The sequence below is a fragment of the Leuciscus leuciscus genome (assembly GCF_965113295.1).
Source record: "Leuciscus leuciscus genome assembly, chromosome: 11".
NCBI lineage: Eukaryota > Metazoa > Chordata > Actinopteri > Cypriniformes > Leuciscidae > Leuciscus > Leuciscus leuciscus.
In genome coordinates this window covers 22,646,182-22,664,484 of record NC_138735.1, presented here as the reverse complement: position 1 = coordinate 22,664,484, position 18,303 = coordinate 22,646,182, and the positions used below count along the sequence as shown (strand labels likewise).

The window sequence follows — 18,303 nt, the reverse complement described above, 5'->3', positions numbered from 1 at the left end:
TGGGCCTTTAATAAACAGTGTTTAGGAAAGATGGGACAACGGGTACAGAAGGAAATTTAATGGTACATCAGCCTGTACCCTGGAGACTTAAAAGGCTTAACAGAACGATCGCTCTGTTCTGAAATACCGTGGCCTCAGTGTCTTGGTTAAAAGGGAACTATAAACAGATGTTGCAAACCAACAAATCACAATATGTTTGCTTCTGAAATGATTATTTCTAAGAGCTGCACATTTTGGCCAAAAATACCACATTATAATCATTTTGTTTAATATTGTGTTTATGATTTGAACTGCAATATGATAAACATTAAAAATATCAAGGATACAATAACAAATACATAAGAAATCGCAATGCTGTGATCTCCAAGTTGTGTTTTGCCTAATGTCTCATTAGAAGACATATTGTACCTGGCCTTGAAAGTGAACTTTGATTTAATAATAATATAATAAATAAATTATATAGGCCTATATATATATATTTATTTTTTTATAAATATTTTACAGATATAAATATTTTAATGTTTTACTAAAATGTATTTTTGCATCAAACGTTGAGTTCTGCATGTGGTTTTTGTCTTGTTTTTGTCCAGTTGACTATTCATGTGATGTTTTTCTCTCCATGCGTTTCATAATATTATGACACAATATTGTAATTTGCATTGAACAACTTACAGATACTTAACCTAAATCTGTAATTGTTGTAATGATGGCAGATTTTAAGTCATGGAAACGTGACCTTTTAAGTTCACTCAAGACATTTCCTTGAAATAATTAAGCCAGCTGTTGTCTTGATGTCATCACTATTTAAATATCGAACCATTTTTTCCCCAGTGTTCGGAATGCAACAGCTGGAAACACATCTTCAGGGTGTCTGTGGGTGTGTATGCCTACTCCTTCCTCTTGATTAGCTTTCTGACTGCAGGGCTTTCGATCTAATCAAGTTCTGTCACATCACTGCGGCCTTACAAACTCTCATAGGCAGCAAGCCTCTTCTCTCCATCTCTCTATCACCATCTCTGACTTTCTTTTTCTCTTTTTTTTTTTTGCTCTTTCCCATAAGTGCTACTGAATGTATAATCATCTCCTGCGGCTAACCAGTGTGCATCACTTTCCTTGAATACGGTATGCTTTGGTACAACAGAGGCACAACTCTCATTTTTGTTATTGTGAGAACTAGCCTATTAGAAATGTTACATAACAATTTAACAAAATTGACCTAACATAAAGTTATGAGCAAAATATGTATATTTATTTATAATACTGTTGACTGTTCATCCAGCTTAACCACTCAATTTTTTTTGTTATTCAAGTTTTTAGTAGAATTTTTTTTTCAGGCCCTATTTAGTGTTTCAGGCTCTATTTGTTGAAAAGTCCATGTATCTCCACACGTTCCAGGGAACAGAGAAATAAACATCTCAGCTTCTGATTGGAGGCCCGTCTCTGATGCCAATGCCTCTAAAGATCAGGGTGGAGCACTTTGGCTAAACTAGAACCAGCATCTGTGCTTTCCCAGTTAGACTGTGGTCCTGCATGGTTTTGCTGTGCTTTTGTGGCTTGTGGTTTTACTGGAGGGCAGCACTATTTCAGATATAGCCATTGCCTCAGAGGAGTGTTCAATATAATAACCAAGCGACACTAGAAGCTGTGCACTGGAGCCTATAAATGTGCTGATGGACCATTCAAGTCCTGAATCACCTACTGAGATATTTTGGTATCAAAATCAATTCAGCTGAGAATCATTCATCACACGAATGCCTGTGATGAATAGATAAAGATGACTGAGTGATAACTCTTTTATGGCTCATTAGACTCTGTTGTGCTCATTTAAATATCAACTTTGTTTCAGATTTTTTCCTTTTCTTTTGAATATATTTGTAAAATAATAATAATAATTATTATTTTTAACATTATAATATAAATAATGAATTAAATAAAGTTTAATAAATAAAGCTGATAAATAAAGTTATCAACAGAATATAAAGCTATACAAAAAAAATCTGATTGGCTGGCTGTAATGCATATTTAAATATCAACTTTGTCTCGGATTTGGATTTGGAATTTATTTGCAAAAACAAAACTTTTATGTTTCTGTAATATATTATTAATATTAACAACAACAATAATATATATATATATATATATATATATATATATATATATATATATATATATATTATCTCAAATCAACTCCTTCCTAAAATTCCTTTGGAAAACTGAAACTGTAATAACATATTTTCTGTAATAGATTAGTAAATAAAATAATAATAATAAATCATTATTGTTTCCATTAATAGGAATTTTAAAGGGAAAAAATTGACACAAAGTTGATGTAGGCCTATTACTATTATTATTATTAAATAAAAAAGAAACAAATTAAACGATTAATTTGCATACAGTGACATATAGCCTAGCTATATTGTGGAAAGAAAAATCTGAGAAGCTTGCTGCAGTAGCTAGCCTATATCATGCCTGTCTATAGTAAACAATTGAGATATTAACCCTCCGGCTGCTACATGCACATAGATATAATGATTAGGCCTATATATATAATTCAAAACCCTTCAAGAATTTCAACTTATTCACTTTGAACTCATTTTCCTTTCTGGCATCCTTCACTTAAACTTATTTTTTTTTTACCAAATGAGCAAAAAAAGAATAGCAGCTTCAGCTGAAATATCTTGACAGAAAGATGAAAGACCATGTTACGGCGCGGCTCTCTCGCTCCACTACACATTCATAATTGATTGTCATGTAGGAAGGTGCATTAGCTGCTTTTTGGGATGTTTGCCTGAAATGACACGCTGTCGTTTAGCGGTTTTCAGCTCAGAATGGTTTGAACCGCATCATAGCACTGAAACTGTGCTCGTTAAAATCACAAATTATTTACTTTTAGCTTCTGACCAAGGCTGTATCTCAATACTAGTTTTACTTGATCTTAGTGCTGCGTTCGATACTATAGATCAGTGGTTCCCAATTCCAGTCCTCGTGACCCACTGCTCTGCACATTTTGTATCTCTCTTATCTGACACACTCAGGTCAGTTCATGGAGTCTCTCCTAATGAGCTGATGATCTGGTTCAGGTGTGTTAAATAAGGGAGACATACAAAATGTGCAGAGCAGTGGGTCACGAGGACTGGAATTGGGAACCACTGCTATAGATCATCCATTACTCTTAGATCGACTACAAAATTATACTGGTGTTGAAGGACAAGCATTAAGCTGGTTCAAATCATACCGATCTGACCGCTACCATTTTGTCTATTTAAATGGAGAAAAATCTATCATAACTCCAGTAAACTATGGAGTGCCGCAGGGATCTGTGTTAGGCCCTCTGTTATTCTCAATATATATGATGCCACTTGGAAATATTATAAGGAAACATGGAATTAGTTTCCATTGTTATGCTGATGACACTCAAATATATATTTCATCACGGCCGGATGAAAACGCTAAACGTGTGTTTAACGTGTGTTAAAGATATAAAAGATTGGATGACGGGTAATTTTCTTTTATTAAATCCAGACAAGACAGAGGTAATACTTATCGGTTCAAAAAACCGCCCACAAAACCTCGCACAATACAACTTTAACATCATAGGATGTCCTGTTACTTTATCCTCTACAGTATAAGACCTGGGTGTTATACTCGATTGCAACCTGTCTTTTGAAAATCATATTTCATATGTTACAAAAACAGCCTTTTTCCACCTTAGAAACATTGCTAAGCTATGCTATCAGTTTCTGATGCAGAAAAGTTAGTTCATGCATTCATGACCTCGAGACTGGATTACTGTAATGCTTTATTAGCTGGTTGTCCTGCATCCTCAATAAACAAGCTACAGTTAGTCCAAAATGCCGCCGCTAGAGTTCTTACGAGATCAAGAAAATATGATCATATACCGGTAACACCGATTTTATCATCACTGCATTGGTTACCTATAAAGTTCTGTATTAATTACAAGGTATTGCTACTGACTTATAGGCTAAAGCCCTAAACGGCTTAGCTCCAGTCTATTTAACGGATCTTCTATCACCCTATAATCCATCGCGCTCTTTAAGATCACTAAATTCAAGGCTTTTGGTCATACCTAGGATATCCAGAACCACCAAAGGAGGGAGAGCGTTTTCACATTTGGCTCCAAAACTCTGGAATAGTCTTCCTGATACTGTTCGTTGCTCAGACTCGCTCTCCCAGTTTAAAACTAGATTAAAGTCGCATTTCTTCAGCCAGGCATTCATATAATCCTACAGTTCAAACTACAATCCGGCCTCTAGCTCATAAATGCCAGAGGAGAACTGGCCCCCGACTGAGCCTGGGTTCTCCCAAGGTTTTTTTTTCTCCATTAGGTCACTTGATGGAGTTTTTCGGTTCCTTGCCACTGTTGCCTTTGGCTTGCTCAGTTGGGGATATTTTGGGGATATTTAATTTAATTTTATCATCAATAAATTCCTCTTGAAACAAACTTTGTTGTATTATTTTAATTTAATACTGTGAAGCTGCTTTGATACAATCTGTATTGTGAAAAGCGCTATACAAATATACTTGACTTGACTTGACTTGACTTGGTTTGGTTTGATACTTTTTCTGATGGTTTATGAGGCTAATGTTGGTGTGCTTGAGTGGAAAATGTATAGCACGCATTTATGGAGGTCATTAGAGCATATGTACTCGCGCACACGTATCAGGCTCTCCAAGGCATTTTGGGGATTCCAGGCTTGTCTCCGGGGTGTGTCCTAAGGGAACACATGAATATTGTATTTCGTATGACATGTGGCAGAGCTGGGGAGGATTGACTGCGTGTGTGTGACAGAAATACAGAGAGCGAGAGGAAGAAAGCGAGGTTAAAGACCTTTGAATAATAATACACACACACACGCAGAGCTTTAGCATTGCGTCCTGGGCTGCAGCTTCGAGGGGCGGGTGTGTGGGTGTGTGGCTTGGCTCAGGGCGACTCTTCCCTCCTGTGAAAAAGTGTAAAAGTGTGTTTGTGTGCTGTCAGTGGGTGTAAAGGGTGTGAGTCATCTCTGAATCACTTTATAGAACTGAAGAACCGCAGTATAGAGGGAAATATTCAGCAAAACACTCCAGAAAGGTAGCAATACAGTATGTACTCAGTAAGGGACTGTACGCTCTGCGCTGCATCCTGTCTGTCAGTGCTCACATTTTTCAGGATGGTGATTTAAAGATTGTCTGTAGTTTATAAGGAATGAAACCACCAAAACAAGGCCACCCCAAAAAAGTAATTAATCAAACTGGCCAAGAGCTGCATAGTTTTACAGATGGGAGGGAAACAGATTAGCTTCAACAATAAAGTTATGTGTCTGCAGGGAGTAGAGCATCTGTTTGGAGACATACTTGGTGGGAAACACCTGGGTTCCTCTGCTGATGCTCTGGATTCAGATCATTACTCAAGAGTCAGTACCTGAGAGCAATCAGAAACTGGTTTTTAGATGGTTGATGGTGAAAATGGCATTCATGATCAGGTGTTAATGCTTGGAAGCCATTATAAACAACCAGGTAGATAGGAGAACAGAAATGTTGTTGCGTCTGTGATGGTCTAAGTCAAGTTTGTTGTCATTATTTTAGGAAAGAAAATTAATCTTATGTATGTGTTCAATAGAGTTACAGAAGAGATCTCAACAACATCTTGTCTAGATTCTTACAAGAGGTAGGGATTTCAGAAAAAGTTGCAGAGAATGTCAACTGGTCTAGTTCTGCCAAGATTATGGAATCAAAAATCAGAGATATGAACTCATATTGTCTGATTCTTTTAAGACCTAATTATCTGAGCTGTAATATCGACATTTTATTTTTATAGCTCTATATTTTTATATAGGTCCCATTCATGTCCATTTCTCTTAAAAGGAATTTTAGGAGAAACATCTGAGAATATAGGCAAGGGATTCGATTATGAACAAAAAATATGTATGTGGACGTGTTTGGTGGATTTGCTTATTAAAAATGGAAATCATATATGAAGATTTGACTGGTTGACTGAACGAGATTTGAAGATCAAGTCAGTGAAATTATTTGATCTTCCCATTAGCTGGTACTTCAATGAAACCTAACTGAGAACTCAGTTAAGTCTCCTGAGCAAAGAAAGGAAAAATGTTAAACTATGCAATTTCTCTGGAGTTTTAGAAATGGTTACATGCTAGTATTTTCTTTCCCATGCATTAAAATGTACACGCAACATAAAAAAGTATTTAAAAAAATCTGTTTTTATTGCAAGGATAGTGAACTGATGACAGGAAACAATCAGGAGATGAGAAGGGAGTGGGATTGGGAAATGAGTCGATCTAGATCCAAACTCATGTTGTATGTGTACACCCCAAGTCAGAGCATGTGCTATCTTTTACTCTATTATAATACTGTAAAACCAAACAAGCTGATGTGAAGAACCTACTGTGTAGTGTAACCTAAAGGACTATACACAAAGAACCAGTTACATTATGTTCACAGCCAGAGAAAAGAAACCAATCTAGAATAGTGTGTTCATTTTGTTGTGGAAGACTGTATTTATGAACAATTCACTGTTGGTCCAAGAACCAGCCCTTCAGCTCTCCTACTTCAGCAGAGGCTCGAGGTCTGGCTCTGCACAGCTGGATGGCTCATTTTAAGACAGAGTTTATTTAACTGATGAATTTCTCATCTCCAGAAGTTCCCTATGGCTTTGAGATTAAGTGACGGCAGAGCAAGGACGATTTAGTGGTGGACACACACACATAGAGCCTCTTCGCAGGTGGTGTCATGGCAGAACGACGAAAAAACCTGTGTAGGAGTTCACAGCTGATTCATGGGTATTCTTATCCCATCCTTTTGCAGTCTGTATTCACGTTTCTTTTCAGGGACGTTACACCTTTTAGTAACCATAACTAAGGCTACATTCACACTGTAAGCCTTTGTGCTTAATGATCAGGTCAGATTTTTTGTTTTGTTTGTTTCTTTGTTCACATTACTTTTTAAATGTGGCCCTTCTGGCCAATATCAGATTTCGAGGGTGAACTGGTCGCAGCTCTGCGCAAAAGAACAATAACAAAGACGGCATGCAGCATGATGTCATACGGAAGTAAATGTCATGGAGACCATTAAAGTCAGGATTTAAGGTGATTTGCAGCAGAAGCCAGTGAATTTGAGTGCAGGCGGTAAAGAGGATGAAGACGAGGATTGAGCACTAAGACTTGCAGTGTGAACCCAGACTAAAAGTAGCGATGCTACTAACTTGACTATTCAGTAGAGTGACAGCTTAGTGTATACTTTTCAGAAACAAGATAACTTTCCCCAACAAGTAGCCTTGTATCTCACCAAGCCGTTAAATTGGTGATATTTTGTCGATAAACTATGTTCACAACTTTAAAACCAAGCAAACTCTCTAATGTGGCTTTCGAAAGTCCGATTCATTTTAGTGAATAGGTTTGTTTGAATGATTCATTTAATTAATTTGTTCAAATCAATTTGAGGCATTTACACTTTTTTGTAGCCAAATCACTTTGTATTTTACTTATTTACATAAATCAGTGTGTTTTCTAGTTTTATTAGTGGTATTTAGGGTAGATTTACCAGTTGCCACTGTGATCTACTGTTTTTATGCAAAAATAATTATGGCAAAGCTGAATTGTCAGCAGCCATTACTCTAGTCTTCAGTGTCAGATATCCTTCAGAAATCATTCTAATATTTGATACTCAGGAAACATTTATGATTACGGAGTGTCTAATAGCTGGCAAAGGCTATTTATCTCCTAAGGAACATTATTATTTTCCAATTGCATATCAGCTCGGAGAGGAGTTTATTTTAAATAAATATTCAACAAGTGGAAATAAAGTGCCTAATGGGTATTTAGTAGCTGGAAAAAAAGTGTTTTGGAGTGGGGTTAGGAGTAGGTGTAAGGTTGGGCTTTAAAGACAGGGACAAGTAATGTCCCAATAAAGCTGCATCCATTTTTTTAAATAAATATAATCATATACAGTGAATATGTTGTTATTTTTGCATACTACCAAACAAATGCACTATGCAAATTCTTATTCTAGCTCCCCACCTCCCCAGCACCACCTGCCTAGATCTGTTTTGAAGGTGTTTCCCTCTCTCTCTATAGCAGCAGCAGCATGTTTCCATTAATTTTATGTTCCGAGCATTTAGCAAAAGCAAGTCACACTTGCTCTGCAGCATCAGCCGTGGCAGCGTATAGCAGATCTAGTCTGCAAAGACCAAACCTATGTAGGCACATCCTGGTTAGACGCATTCATGGGTCAACATATTTTGTTGATCCTGGAACAACATTACAGTCCAAAAATGGAATTATAACCATATCCCTACCTCTAAACCTAGCCCTACCCATAAGTTATCCCTAAAATCAGAGGGAAATGATAGGTGGATAACTGACGTAGAAGCACCTACTCTGGTTGTAAGCCTAAACTTGACCTAAACTGTAAACTTGTCCCTCAAATCTGATTGGTTGATTGGAATGTTGTTCCAGTATCAACAAAGATGTTGATCCAGGAACATGTTGCACTTGGTGAAATCAGGTTCTGCCCTATGTACATTCTATTTACATTAATACAATGTTTTACAAACTGTCCCGAGAGTTGTCATGACTGAACTACGTTTTTAAAAGTGTAGCTTTAGATTAGTTTAACTACTTTAGATTAGTTTAACTACTAACAACTAGGTAACTTGGAACTTGGAAATCAAAATATCACCGCTTTCTGTAAACCATTCAATTTAGAAAAAACAGGAGCCTTAAAACAAATCAGAAAAGCACTTTGAGTTTCCGATAAGACCTTGAGCACTTTGTGCACCTTGAACGGTTGTCACGACAACCCTTTCAGCGGTCACCAAGTCTGCATAATGCACAGCACAGCTGCCAGAAATCAGATGAAGAATGAAGATTGATAGAATATAGAGAGAAGAGCACGAATAAATGACATTGCTTAGACTGCATCTGGGAGAGTTGGGGAGGTTCAGAATATCCGTAACTCTAGAGCTTTTTACCAGATAGTTTTATCTATCATTCAATGACGGGAAGCCAGGGAGGTGTTTAATACGTGTCATATTTTAAGTGCTCAGGCTAAGCTTTTTTCTTTATATCCTTTTGGCCCATTTTTCTGGCTTTTTCTCTCTCTCTCCCTGCAGTTTTACTGTGCTACCTGTCAGAGGGAGCAGGCCATGTGCAATGAATAATGCACTATAACAGAGCGAGGCTATTCTAATACTTCTGTACGAGCGAGTGTGTGCAGAGAGCAAGATCGAGATAGGTGTCTGTTCAGGACAGAATATATAATCTGTAAATAATTTGTTAATAAATCAACTATAATGATGAATTAATGGCATGCTGCTTGAGTGTGAGCAGGAGGCACCCTGGCTGTCTTCACTGCAGTAAAAAAAAAGTTGCTGCATTACATTTTTAAATACAATCAACTTAGATGTTAAAGTCATTTCAACTTAAAGTCCGCGTGAGCCGGAAGTTGCAAACGACTTTTCTCCAGTGATGTGACGTATTTCCCAGTGAAAAGGAATATTGAACAGAGGGCAGGGTTTTACTCTAGCGCTCCTCCTCTCCATCTCTGCTCATAACAGACTAACGGTTTGAGGTTTGAGGGGAGTGGTTAAGCGTTTCCCAACCCAAGCCGTCAAACCTACATCATCAGAGAAGGAACGCCATTCCAGACCGGAAGTAACTTTTCAGACTTTGATTAAAGATTACGACGGCAAAAAAATTTTTTCTGTGTATTAACTTGCACGGATTAATTTTTCACCACAAGACTAGTAATATGCGCTAACAAAGTAAATAGGGTCAATTTTGATTTCAGTTGGACTTTAAATTACATTAAATTGACTTAAATTAGTTGAATCTTGTATAACTTTTTAAAATAAGTTTAGCATTTTTCAACTTTTTTATGAATTAAAGCAAAGTAAAAACAATTGTTGTCATAAATTATTGATCATATGTTTTTTTTACAGTGCCGATCATTTGAGTGTTTCTCACCTTTTCTCTGTTCTTCCCTATAGACCTTATGCGCCAGAGAAACGAGGGCGCCGCCATCTTTAGAATATTGTCTTTGAACTTCCGTTTTTGCGGTCGCTCTGTATATCTCCATGGCATCGCTGTCCAGGAGTAATTCGCTTTTTAAGTGGATTTACATAAACAAATGTCTTAACAAATGTCAGTAGACCGGGAAGATTTTAAAACGAGCCGTTCATTCATAAATACGCAAGATCGCTGTGAAAATACAGACCGGAAGTCAAAAGACAACGAGCGCAGCGCTGAAAAGGGGCGGGGCTACATAAGGTCTATACATTAGGAAGAAACAATATATCGGTGGTACTAAATAGTTCTGTCTTCTTTGTGGTACAATAAATTAAACTCAAAACAAAAAAGTTAATTAACTCAAAAAAGGAACATAGTTAAAGAATGGGAAAATAGGTTAAAATTGCTATTTTTAATTTACACATAATTCATACCAACGTACATAATATAGCATAGCCTACCGTACAAAAGTTTGGGGTCAGTATGATTTTTTTTAGAGAGAAATGTATACTTTTATTTGCAAGAATGCATTGAATCAATCAAAATTGACTATAAAGACTTGTAATATTGTTACAAAGGATTTTGAATTCAAATAAATGCTGTTCTTGACTTTCTATTCATCAAAGAATAATGTCATGGTTTCCACAAAAAAATAATAAGCAGCACAACTGTTTACAACATTAATAATAATAAGAAATGTTTTTTTGAGCACCAAATTATATATTAAAATGTTTTTATACATAAAGGATCATGTGACTGAAGACTAATGGCTGCTTTTGAACGATAGTGAAAGTCAGTCTCAACAGAACATGAGGGTTGACAGAAGCGATATAGTATACTGTAGATTTATACTATTGATTATCATATAGCCACATTATTATAATTTATATTATTATTATTATTATATAATTAATTATTGGTATTAGCCTATAATATCACCAATAATTTTCCTTTGTCTGCCTCTGTGCACCTTTAAGATTATTAGCTGGCTTATACTTTCTTTAAAAAACAAAACTGTTTAGATTTGTAATATAATGGCCTCCATTTCGGTTGTAAACCATAGTGTAAAAATCAGCCCCGGCTCGTCTGTAAGGGCCAAAATATTCATGAAAAACATAGACCTCTTTATTAACTGAATCACTAATAAATTGTAAAGTTCAATGTAAATATTTGGTGAAAAAATGGAACTGCAGCACGCTCTAATTGAGAGGTTTTAAGGGCAGATTTGAGACTGCCCCGCTTATTGTCACATTACTTTACATAATCCTCGCTCCAGACCAAGACAAAATCAATCAGCTTCAACTATGTGTATATTACTGTAGTTTGCATTAGGTCAGTAACTAGTTGGCATGTCTGTTCGTCATGTGGAGTAGCGTATCAAATAAATGAAAGTATAAACCCTTTAGTTTAAATGTGCTTATGTGAATAGCCTTTATATAACCTAGTTCTGTTGTTTGAGTTATGTTTGTTCTGAGAATAGACATGGCTTTCTTTTCCTCACTGGAATTCCTACAGAACTTGTAACATTCTAAAACAACATTCGGAGGCAATAAATACTACATTAAGGCAGTTCTAAGATAGCATTCTATGTGTGTGTTGTTAACTTAAAACCTGTCAATCAACATTAGAGCGCCATCCTGAATAACGCAAGGACATTAGACCTCTGCCAGAAGTGTATCAGTCTGTATTCAATTCAATTCACATTTATTTGTATAGCGCTTTTCACAATACACATCGTTTCAAAGCAGCTTTACAGAAAATGCATGTGTCTATATTACAATTTAGAGTGATCTGTTATCAGAGGTAACTTTCTAAGTTATGTATTTCAGAATCACAGTTAGATAGAAATTTACCAATTTAACCAATTTAATAATTTAAGGCTCATTGAAGTAATGAATACTTGTTTGTTAACAATTGATTATGATTATGCTATTATAGAAAACTGTATCATTGGTGATTAGAATATAAATCTTAAAAAATGTTTATAATACACTAGCGCTAAGACCCAGAATCTGCCCTACATACATTTACGGTCAGGAGCCGTTACTGGTAAATAAATAACGGATAGGAGTTTCAGCCAGAATGTCTTTATTGGTGCATCTAGTATTGTTGCTTGAGTTCTTAGGGCCTGAGACAAAATATTTAAGGGCCTTGTCACAGGGCCCAATTGTCTTTCCTCTGATGATGGCCATAGGTACATTACCAAGATTACAACTGAGCTTTCACGCTCTCTCTATACCCTTCTTTCATTATTTCCTTTCTAAATCTCTTCATCCTGTTGCCCACACATTATTAACAACATTAACTAACAATTAACTGTTCACTTGCACCTGTCCAGTATGTGATTGTGAATCAGAGCCACAGCATCAGCAGAAGTTAGTCATTTCAAGATTCGCATCTTTAGCCGTACCTTCTACGTTAAATTCGGACCTCGGATCACCAACTAAGTCTCTAACAACAGAAAGGGTCGCTCTTTAATGAGTCAGATATTGTTTAGCAGTAATGACTGTTATTCTTGCTGTCTTGGCAAATGAGTTTTGGCCCGTTCTGTTAATGAGCTGGCTGTGTTAGATTTAATTATTAGAGGGCAGCTAGTGAGATTAAAAAGAGTCCTCTTACATACACTATCATAAACACATGCACATGCTGTAAGCAAAATATGTAAATCCTGCAGTTATGTACGTTGTGTCGAACAGCAGCTGTTGGGAGATCACGGCTGCTGTGAGACGTGCCGTTGGGAAACAGACTGCCCAAGACTGACAAATGCAGTCCAACAAGTGTGTGTCACTATACAGAGAGTGTGTGTTGTCACCTGTTTGATGGTGACAGTTGTGAATGGTGGTGTTTTCGAAACTTGCTAGATCCCTCACTGTTTATTAGACTCTTTCTCTGTATTTATAGCTTTCATAGTCACATCTATCCTGTATAGCTGACGGTAGCTTTATTATTTTGATTTGTGTGTGCATCCCATCGGGTTTTCAGAAGCATTACCGTAGACAGTGCAGCAATCATTTCTGATTTGATTTAGGATGGTTTTGATTCTGGACACGCAGCTTTACTGATATACACTCACAAGAAAACTTTCTATATAACCTTCTGTCAGGCACTTCTTATATAGAACCTTTTATGGGTTCCCATCATGGGATCTTTTTTTTTTTGTGGATTTAGTTTGAATTAATTTTATTTTAATTCCTTTGTCATTTGATTAAAATTTTAATGAATTAAATAGCTCATAAACATGCTTTATCAGTAGAAAAAAAAATGTAATTATACATTATTAAAGTAAGTATTATGCAATAATTTAAAGTGTAGGTTCACCGATTTTCACCTCGCTTTTTCTTGTTACAATGTCAGTAGAATATATAAATGAACCATGTTTACTTGTTGTCTGTTACCTGGACCGAGAAATTCACATTAATTATGAGCAAACGTCTGCCCGATGGTGCAAAACGCGCCTTCAGGCGGACTTTTGACAGCTCCAGGGCTTTTGTGAAGACTTCAAATACTTCAACATTTTACCTGCTCCCGGACAGGTGAATCGACAGAGGGTTATTAACAAAACAGTGATTGTAAGAGTAGGTTTAACACAGAAAATTGTTTTTTTTAAAAAACACATTATGGTAAAAATGGAACACTATGAGAACATCTTTCTTACATGTACGTGACAGCGTTTTGGTTTGTTGGAACTGACAGAACAGCAGTTTCTTGCAGTTTTTTCCCCTCCATTTGGCCTAAAATACTGTGTTTGCCATCCAGTTTTGAAATGTTGACTACAAACACTGAGGCTTTTCAGATTTTCCGTCGCAGTGTTCCATATTTACGATCCTTTACAGCCTTTAGCCGCTATCAATGCGGTAGATTGTTCACTGGAAACCAGAAATAACTCGCTCCTGCTAAATGTTTACTCTTTGAATTCTTGCACCCGGGAACAATTACGACTAAAAGGTTACTAAGACGTTTTTCCTACTAAAGCAAGGCGGTATTTGACTGGTTAAGCGTATCCATAGCAAACTGGTAGTGGCCTTGGACGACAACATGTCCAGCACAGTGTGTTGAAGTTTTCCTACCTATTTTCCTAAAGGAAAGACAACAGCCCTTTTCCTCTGTTTTATCTAGTCAGGTAGCACCAATTTCAAAAATTGGTTCGCCTTTCTACTACATAGGCAGCCCAGTTTTATTGAAAGGCCATTTTGCCAGTCGTGAAGAATACCTTTTTTCTCATTATATAGAAACTTTTTGCCATAACGTTTTTTTTTTTTTATTGAGTCAAGAACCCTAAGGTTCTACATTAAACCCCATTTAACCTTTTTCTAGAATGTAGATCTCAAATTCTATTTACGTGCACTTTTTTTGGACAGTGACGATTCAGTCCATCTAATGAACCTCTCCCTCAAACATGGGAAAGCTTAGAGGTTATGATGTTGCTTAGCTGTCATTTACTGTCAGTTTGATGGATATGCGACATTGTTAGGGCAGAATACAGGTTGTGGACAGCTCTGATGACATTATAATTTATTATCAGTTACAGCTGCTTTAATTTAACTAAAGTGTTTTGAAATAAATTACGCCACAGTGGATCTGAATCTTGTTTATGTTTGTTTATACAAATTATGGCAATATTCATTTCAATGTTTATTTAGATACTTACAGTATACAATGTAGGCTAGATATCAAAATGACTCTGTTAATCATTAATAGTGGTCAAGTGCAATGTTTCTGAAATTAATCAACAGAATATGCATAAATATTTATTTCAGAGACCTTGCTCTTGTCCACTATTAAAGCTTTGATGAGCAATTATTAAATGTTCAACAGCATCTGCATTACTCATTTGCTCTCTAACAGAAACCAGGTCAGTGCTTCATTTACCAGTATCTTCACGCAAGGGGGTGTGGGTAATATTAGATACTTTTATTGTTTATTATGTTTATGCTCTTATTCTTGATTTTTTTATTTTATTGAAGATTAACCTTTGTGTGATTTTTATTCCATCTCAACAGTTCTATATTTTTTGCAAGTGGATAAAAGTGATATCTTCTTTTTTGTTGGATATATATTTTTAATTTGTTAATAAGGGAATTATGGACACAGTAATTCATTTAGTTGGTATAAAATGAATATTCACTCTTTTTCTAAATGCCTGTTATAGACCTTATTCAGAGCAGCGTAATGACAGGTATAAAAGCGAGGCTGTGAGGGATAGACTCACCGTGTTTTAAGAGATTTTGCTCTTTGGCTGGCGCTGAGGCGGGTACGCTCAGTGCTTTTCATATATCACATCTATTCAGTGTTTTCAACCACGTAATGTTCATTTTAGGTTTCAGACATTTAAATAGACATTTAAATGAAGTAGCCTGCAATATAAAAAATACATTACACACATAGTTTGTTAAACTGAATCAGATGACAGTAAACCTTTTTGATTTTCAGTTTTGTGCAATAACAATAACAGTTGCAAATGTTTCAATATATTTTCGTTAATATATTGGATGATGTATCATTGTCTTGTACAAGCTGTAAATGTACTGCTGTATTAAGGGGAACTTCTCCCACCTTTCCTATCTTTTGGGCACTTTAACCATAAATCCCATGGCTTTGGGATGATTTGTGATGTTCTAATATTTGCAAAGTGAATCAGAGTTGACCCTAGGTTGTTGATGTTTTCTTAATGTCTCCACAGGTCTGGATGACTGCTTGCAGCAGTATATAAAGAACTTTGAACGGGAGAAGGTAGGAGGTGACCAGCTGCTGAGGATCACCCATCAGGAGCTGGAGGATCTGGGGGTGTCCCGCATCGGACACCAAGAGCTGATCCTGGAAGCTGTGGACCTGCTGTGCGCTCTGGTGAGAGCCTTTCTTTATACGCTTGATCCTAAATCTGCTGTTCAACACTCTGTCAGCATGGTGGACACAGAGTCCCCTACTGCACAATGTTGACAAAGATATAGAGATGTCACTTATAGAGAAAAACAATATCGCATTCTGAAAAGACTAAAAACACTTGTTTGCATTTTCGACTGCCAATGAATGACAATGTTAAAAATTTAAAAAGGCTCTATCTACTTATTTATTAATTCTTGCCCCGCCATTTATTTATGTAATTTATGACACAACACATCCCCGTCATTGACAGAATTTTCGGTTCCACTTTATTTTGATAGTCCACTTTAGACATTCTACTAACTATAAGTAACTTTGCAACTGCATGTCAACTAACTCTCATTAGAGTATTAGTAGACTGTAGTAAACTTTCAGTAGACTGTTAGGTTATGGTTAGGTGTTAGGGTTCGGGTTAGTAGAATAAGTTGACTTGTAGTTGCCAAGTTACTTATAGTCAGTAGAATGTATTTGGGGACCAACAAAATAAAGTGTTAGCAAATATTAAGCAGATAGTCTACTAATACTCTAATGACAGTTAGTTGACATGTAGTTGCAAAGTTACTTATAGTTAGTAGAATGTCTAACGTGGACTATCGAAATAAAGTGTTACCGAATTTTCTTTATATTACTATTTTTGATTTAACAATAATATAAAGAAATATCAAATAATAATAATAATAGTATTGGAGCCTCTTTTTTACAATCCACTCAAATTAATATTCAATTTCACTTTGAATAACGTCACATTACGGGGATGAAGGAAGTTTCAAATGCCATTTCATGCTCTCTTAAAAGTTTCAAGATTTAAGAGTTGCAGCTTCAATTTTATAAGATGATAATATTGTTCTCCTGGGAAAGATTTCCTCAGATTTGTTCTTTAAATGTCACTCAATCAGTATTTAAATTAGGCTTTTTGCTAGCTTGTTCCTGATTCTGTTACGGCTCTGTGTGTATGTGTGTCTCTTGACTCTTTTTTATTGCTGTGAGATGTTCGACTGCTTGAAAATGATTTTCAAAAACGGTACCAAGAGTACAGACAGTGGTGGGAGATGGGAAAGGATTTAGGCTGAAATTTGCTCTGCACCGCTTGAGCCTTTTACATTATCTAGCATTTAATAACTAGCTTTCCATCTAATTCTCTCTCTCTCTCCTCCACTTCCTCTCTCTCGAATCTCTCAGTTGAGGTATTAAAACAATGACTTACCAGCCCACGCTTTCAGAATGTCAGCAACATGACGGGAGGCAACAGACGACAGGATGATGTTTATCGCGTCCGTGTGAGCCGTCTCACAATCCTGAGTCTGTCCTCAGCCTTTATCCTTGTCCTTTTTATGTTTTACTCTTTTTCCATCTTCGCTTCAGCCTGTCTTGTCTTTCTATCAGACATGTTTCTTGTTGCCTTTTCCTGATCTGTGAGATTTCTAACACAAGGTGAACTATAATGAGTGTGAGGTTTGGTGAGTGACTGTGAACCACTGGCCTGTGCTGCTGACATTTAGGAGAGCGTTAATCATAAATAGATGACTTTGCTGTGCTCTCTATCTGTTCTGAACGCTGATCCCAAATCAGAGCTGATGACATTCACGTTACACAGCCTGTGTGTGTGTGTGTGTGTGTGTGTGTGTGTGTGTGTGTGTGAATGTCAGCCTGTAGACATGTGCGTATGAAATTTGCTATATTTCAACTGAATCATTCACTAAAACTGCACACAAAATTAGATATTTTGCAGAATGTCCCTACTGCTCTTTTCCATACAATGAGCATAAGGGATAGTTCACTCAAAAATGTAATTTCAAACCTGTGACTTTTTTTTTTTTTTTGCACAAAAGAAGATATTTTGAAGAATGTTGGTAACCAAAATTTCTCAAAATATCTTCTTTTATATTCCTTGGAAGGAAACAGGTTTGGAACAACATGAGGGTGAGTAAATGACGATAGCGTTTTAATTTGAGAGTGAACTATCCCTGACATTTTTAGCTCACGAATCTCATTTGCAGCTTTTAATTTCGAGAGTATCAAAATTAAACTTTTTAATGACTGAAAGATGAAAAGAAAACATAATTTCAAATCTGTGTCATATTGAAGACTACGTCTGCTGGTTAAGATTAAGCTGAAATAATTAAATATAAATATTAGATGTAAAACATACAAAAAGTGCCATAATGGTATACAAATAAGACTAAAATAACACTGTTGAAAACGTGATGTGCCCTGTTTCCCCACTGTAAGGTGTCTTTGAAACCATCTTAGATACAAACTTGCACACAAATATTGATGGAAGCCAGAGAACTGTTGAGTCTTTATTGTTTGACAGCATATTGACCTCAGAGACACAGAGCGGCCCACTCTCTCCTTTCCTGTCTCTCTAAACTCTAAAAAGCTGTCATTCTCTCACATA

General features: G+C 36.3%; 1 protein-coding gene across 10 annotated transcripts in view; it reads left to right on the top strand.

Moving 5' to 3' along the window:
- cnksr2a (connector enhancer of kinase suppressor of Ras 2a) overlaps positions 1-18,303 on the top strand; it is an 84,967-nt gene that overhangs the window by 4,453 nt on the left and 62,211 nt on the right. For all 10 annotated transcript variants that reach the window (XM_082183343.1, XM_082183346.1, XM_082183341.1 and 7 more), the window contains exon 2: positions 15,706-15,869. In XM_082183343.1, the coding sequence (XP_082039469.1) occupies positions 15,706-15,869 (164 nt within the window). The remainder of the gene's footprint in view (positions 1-15,705; positions 15,870-18,303) is intronic.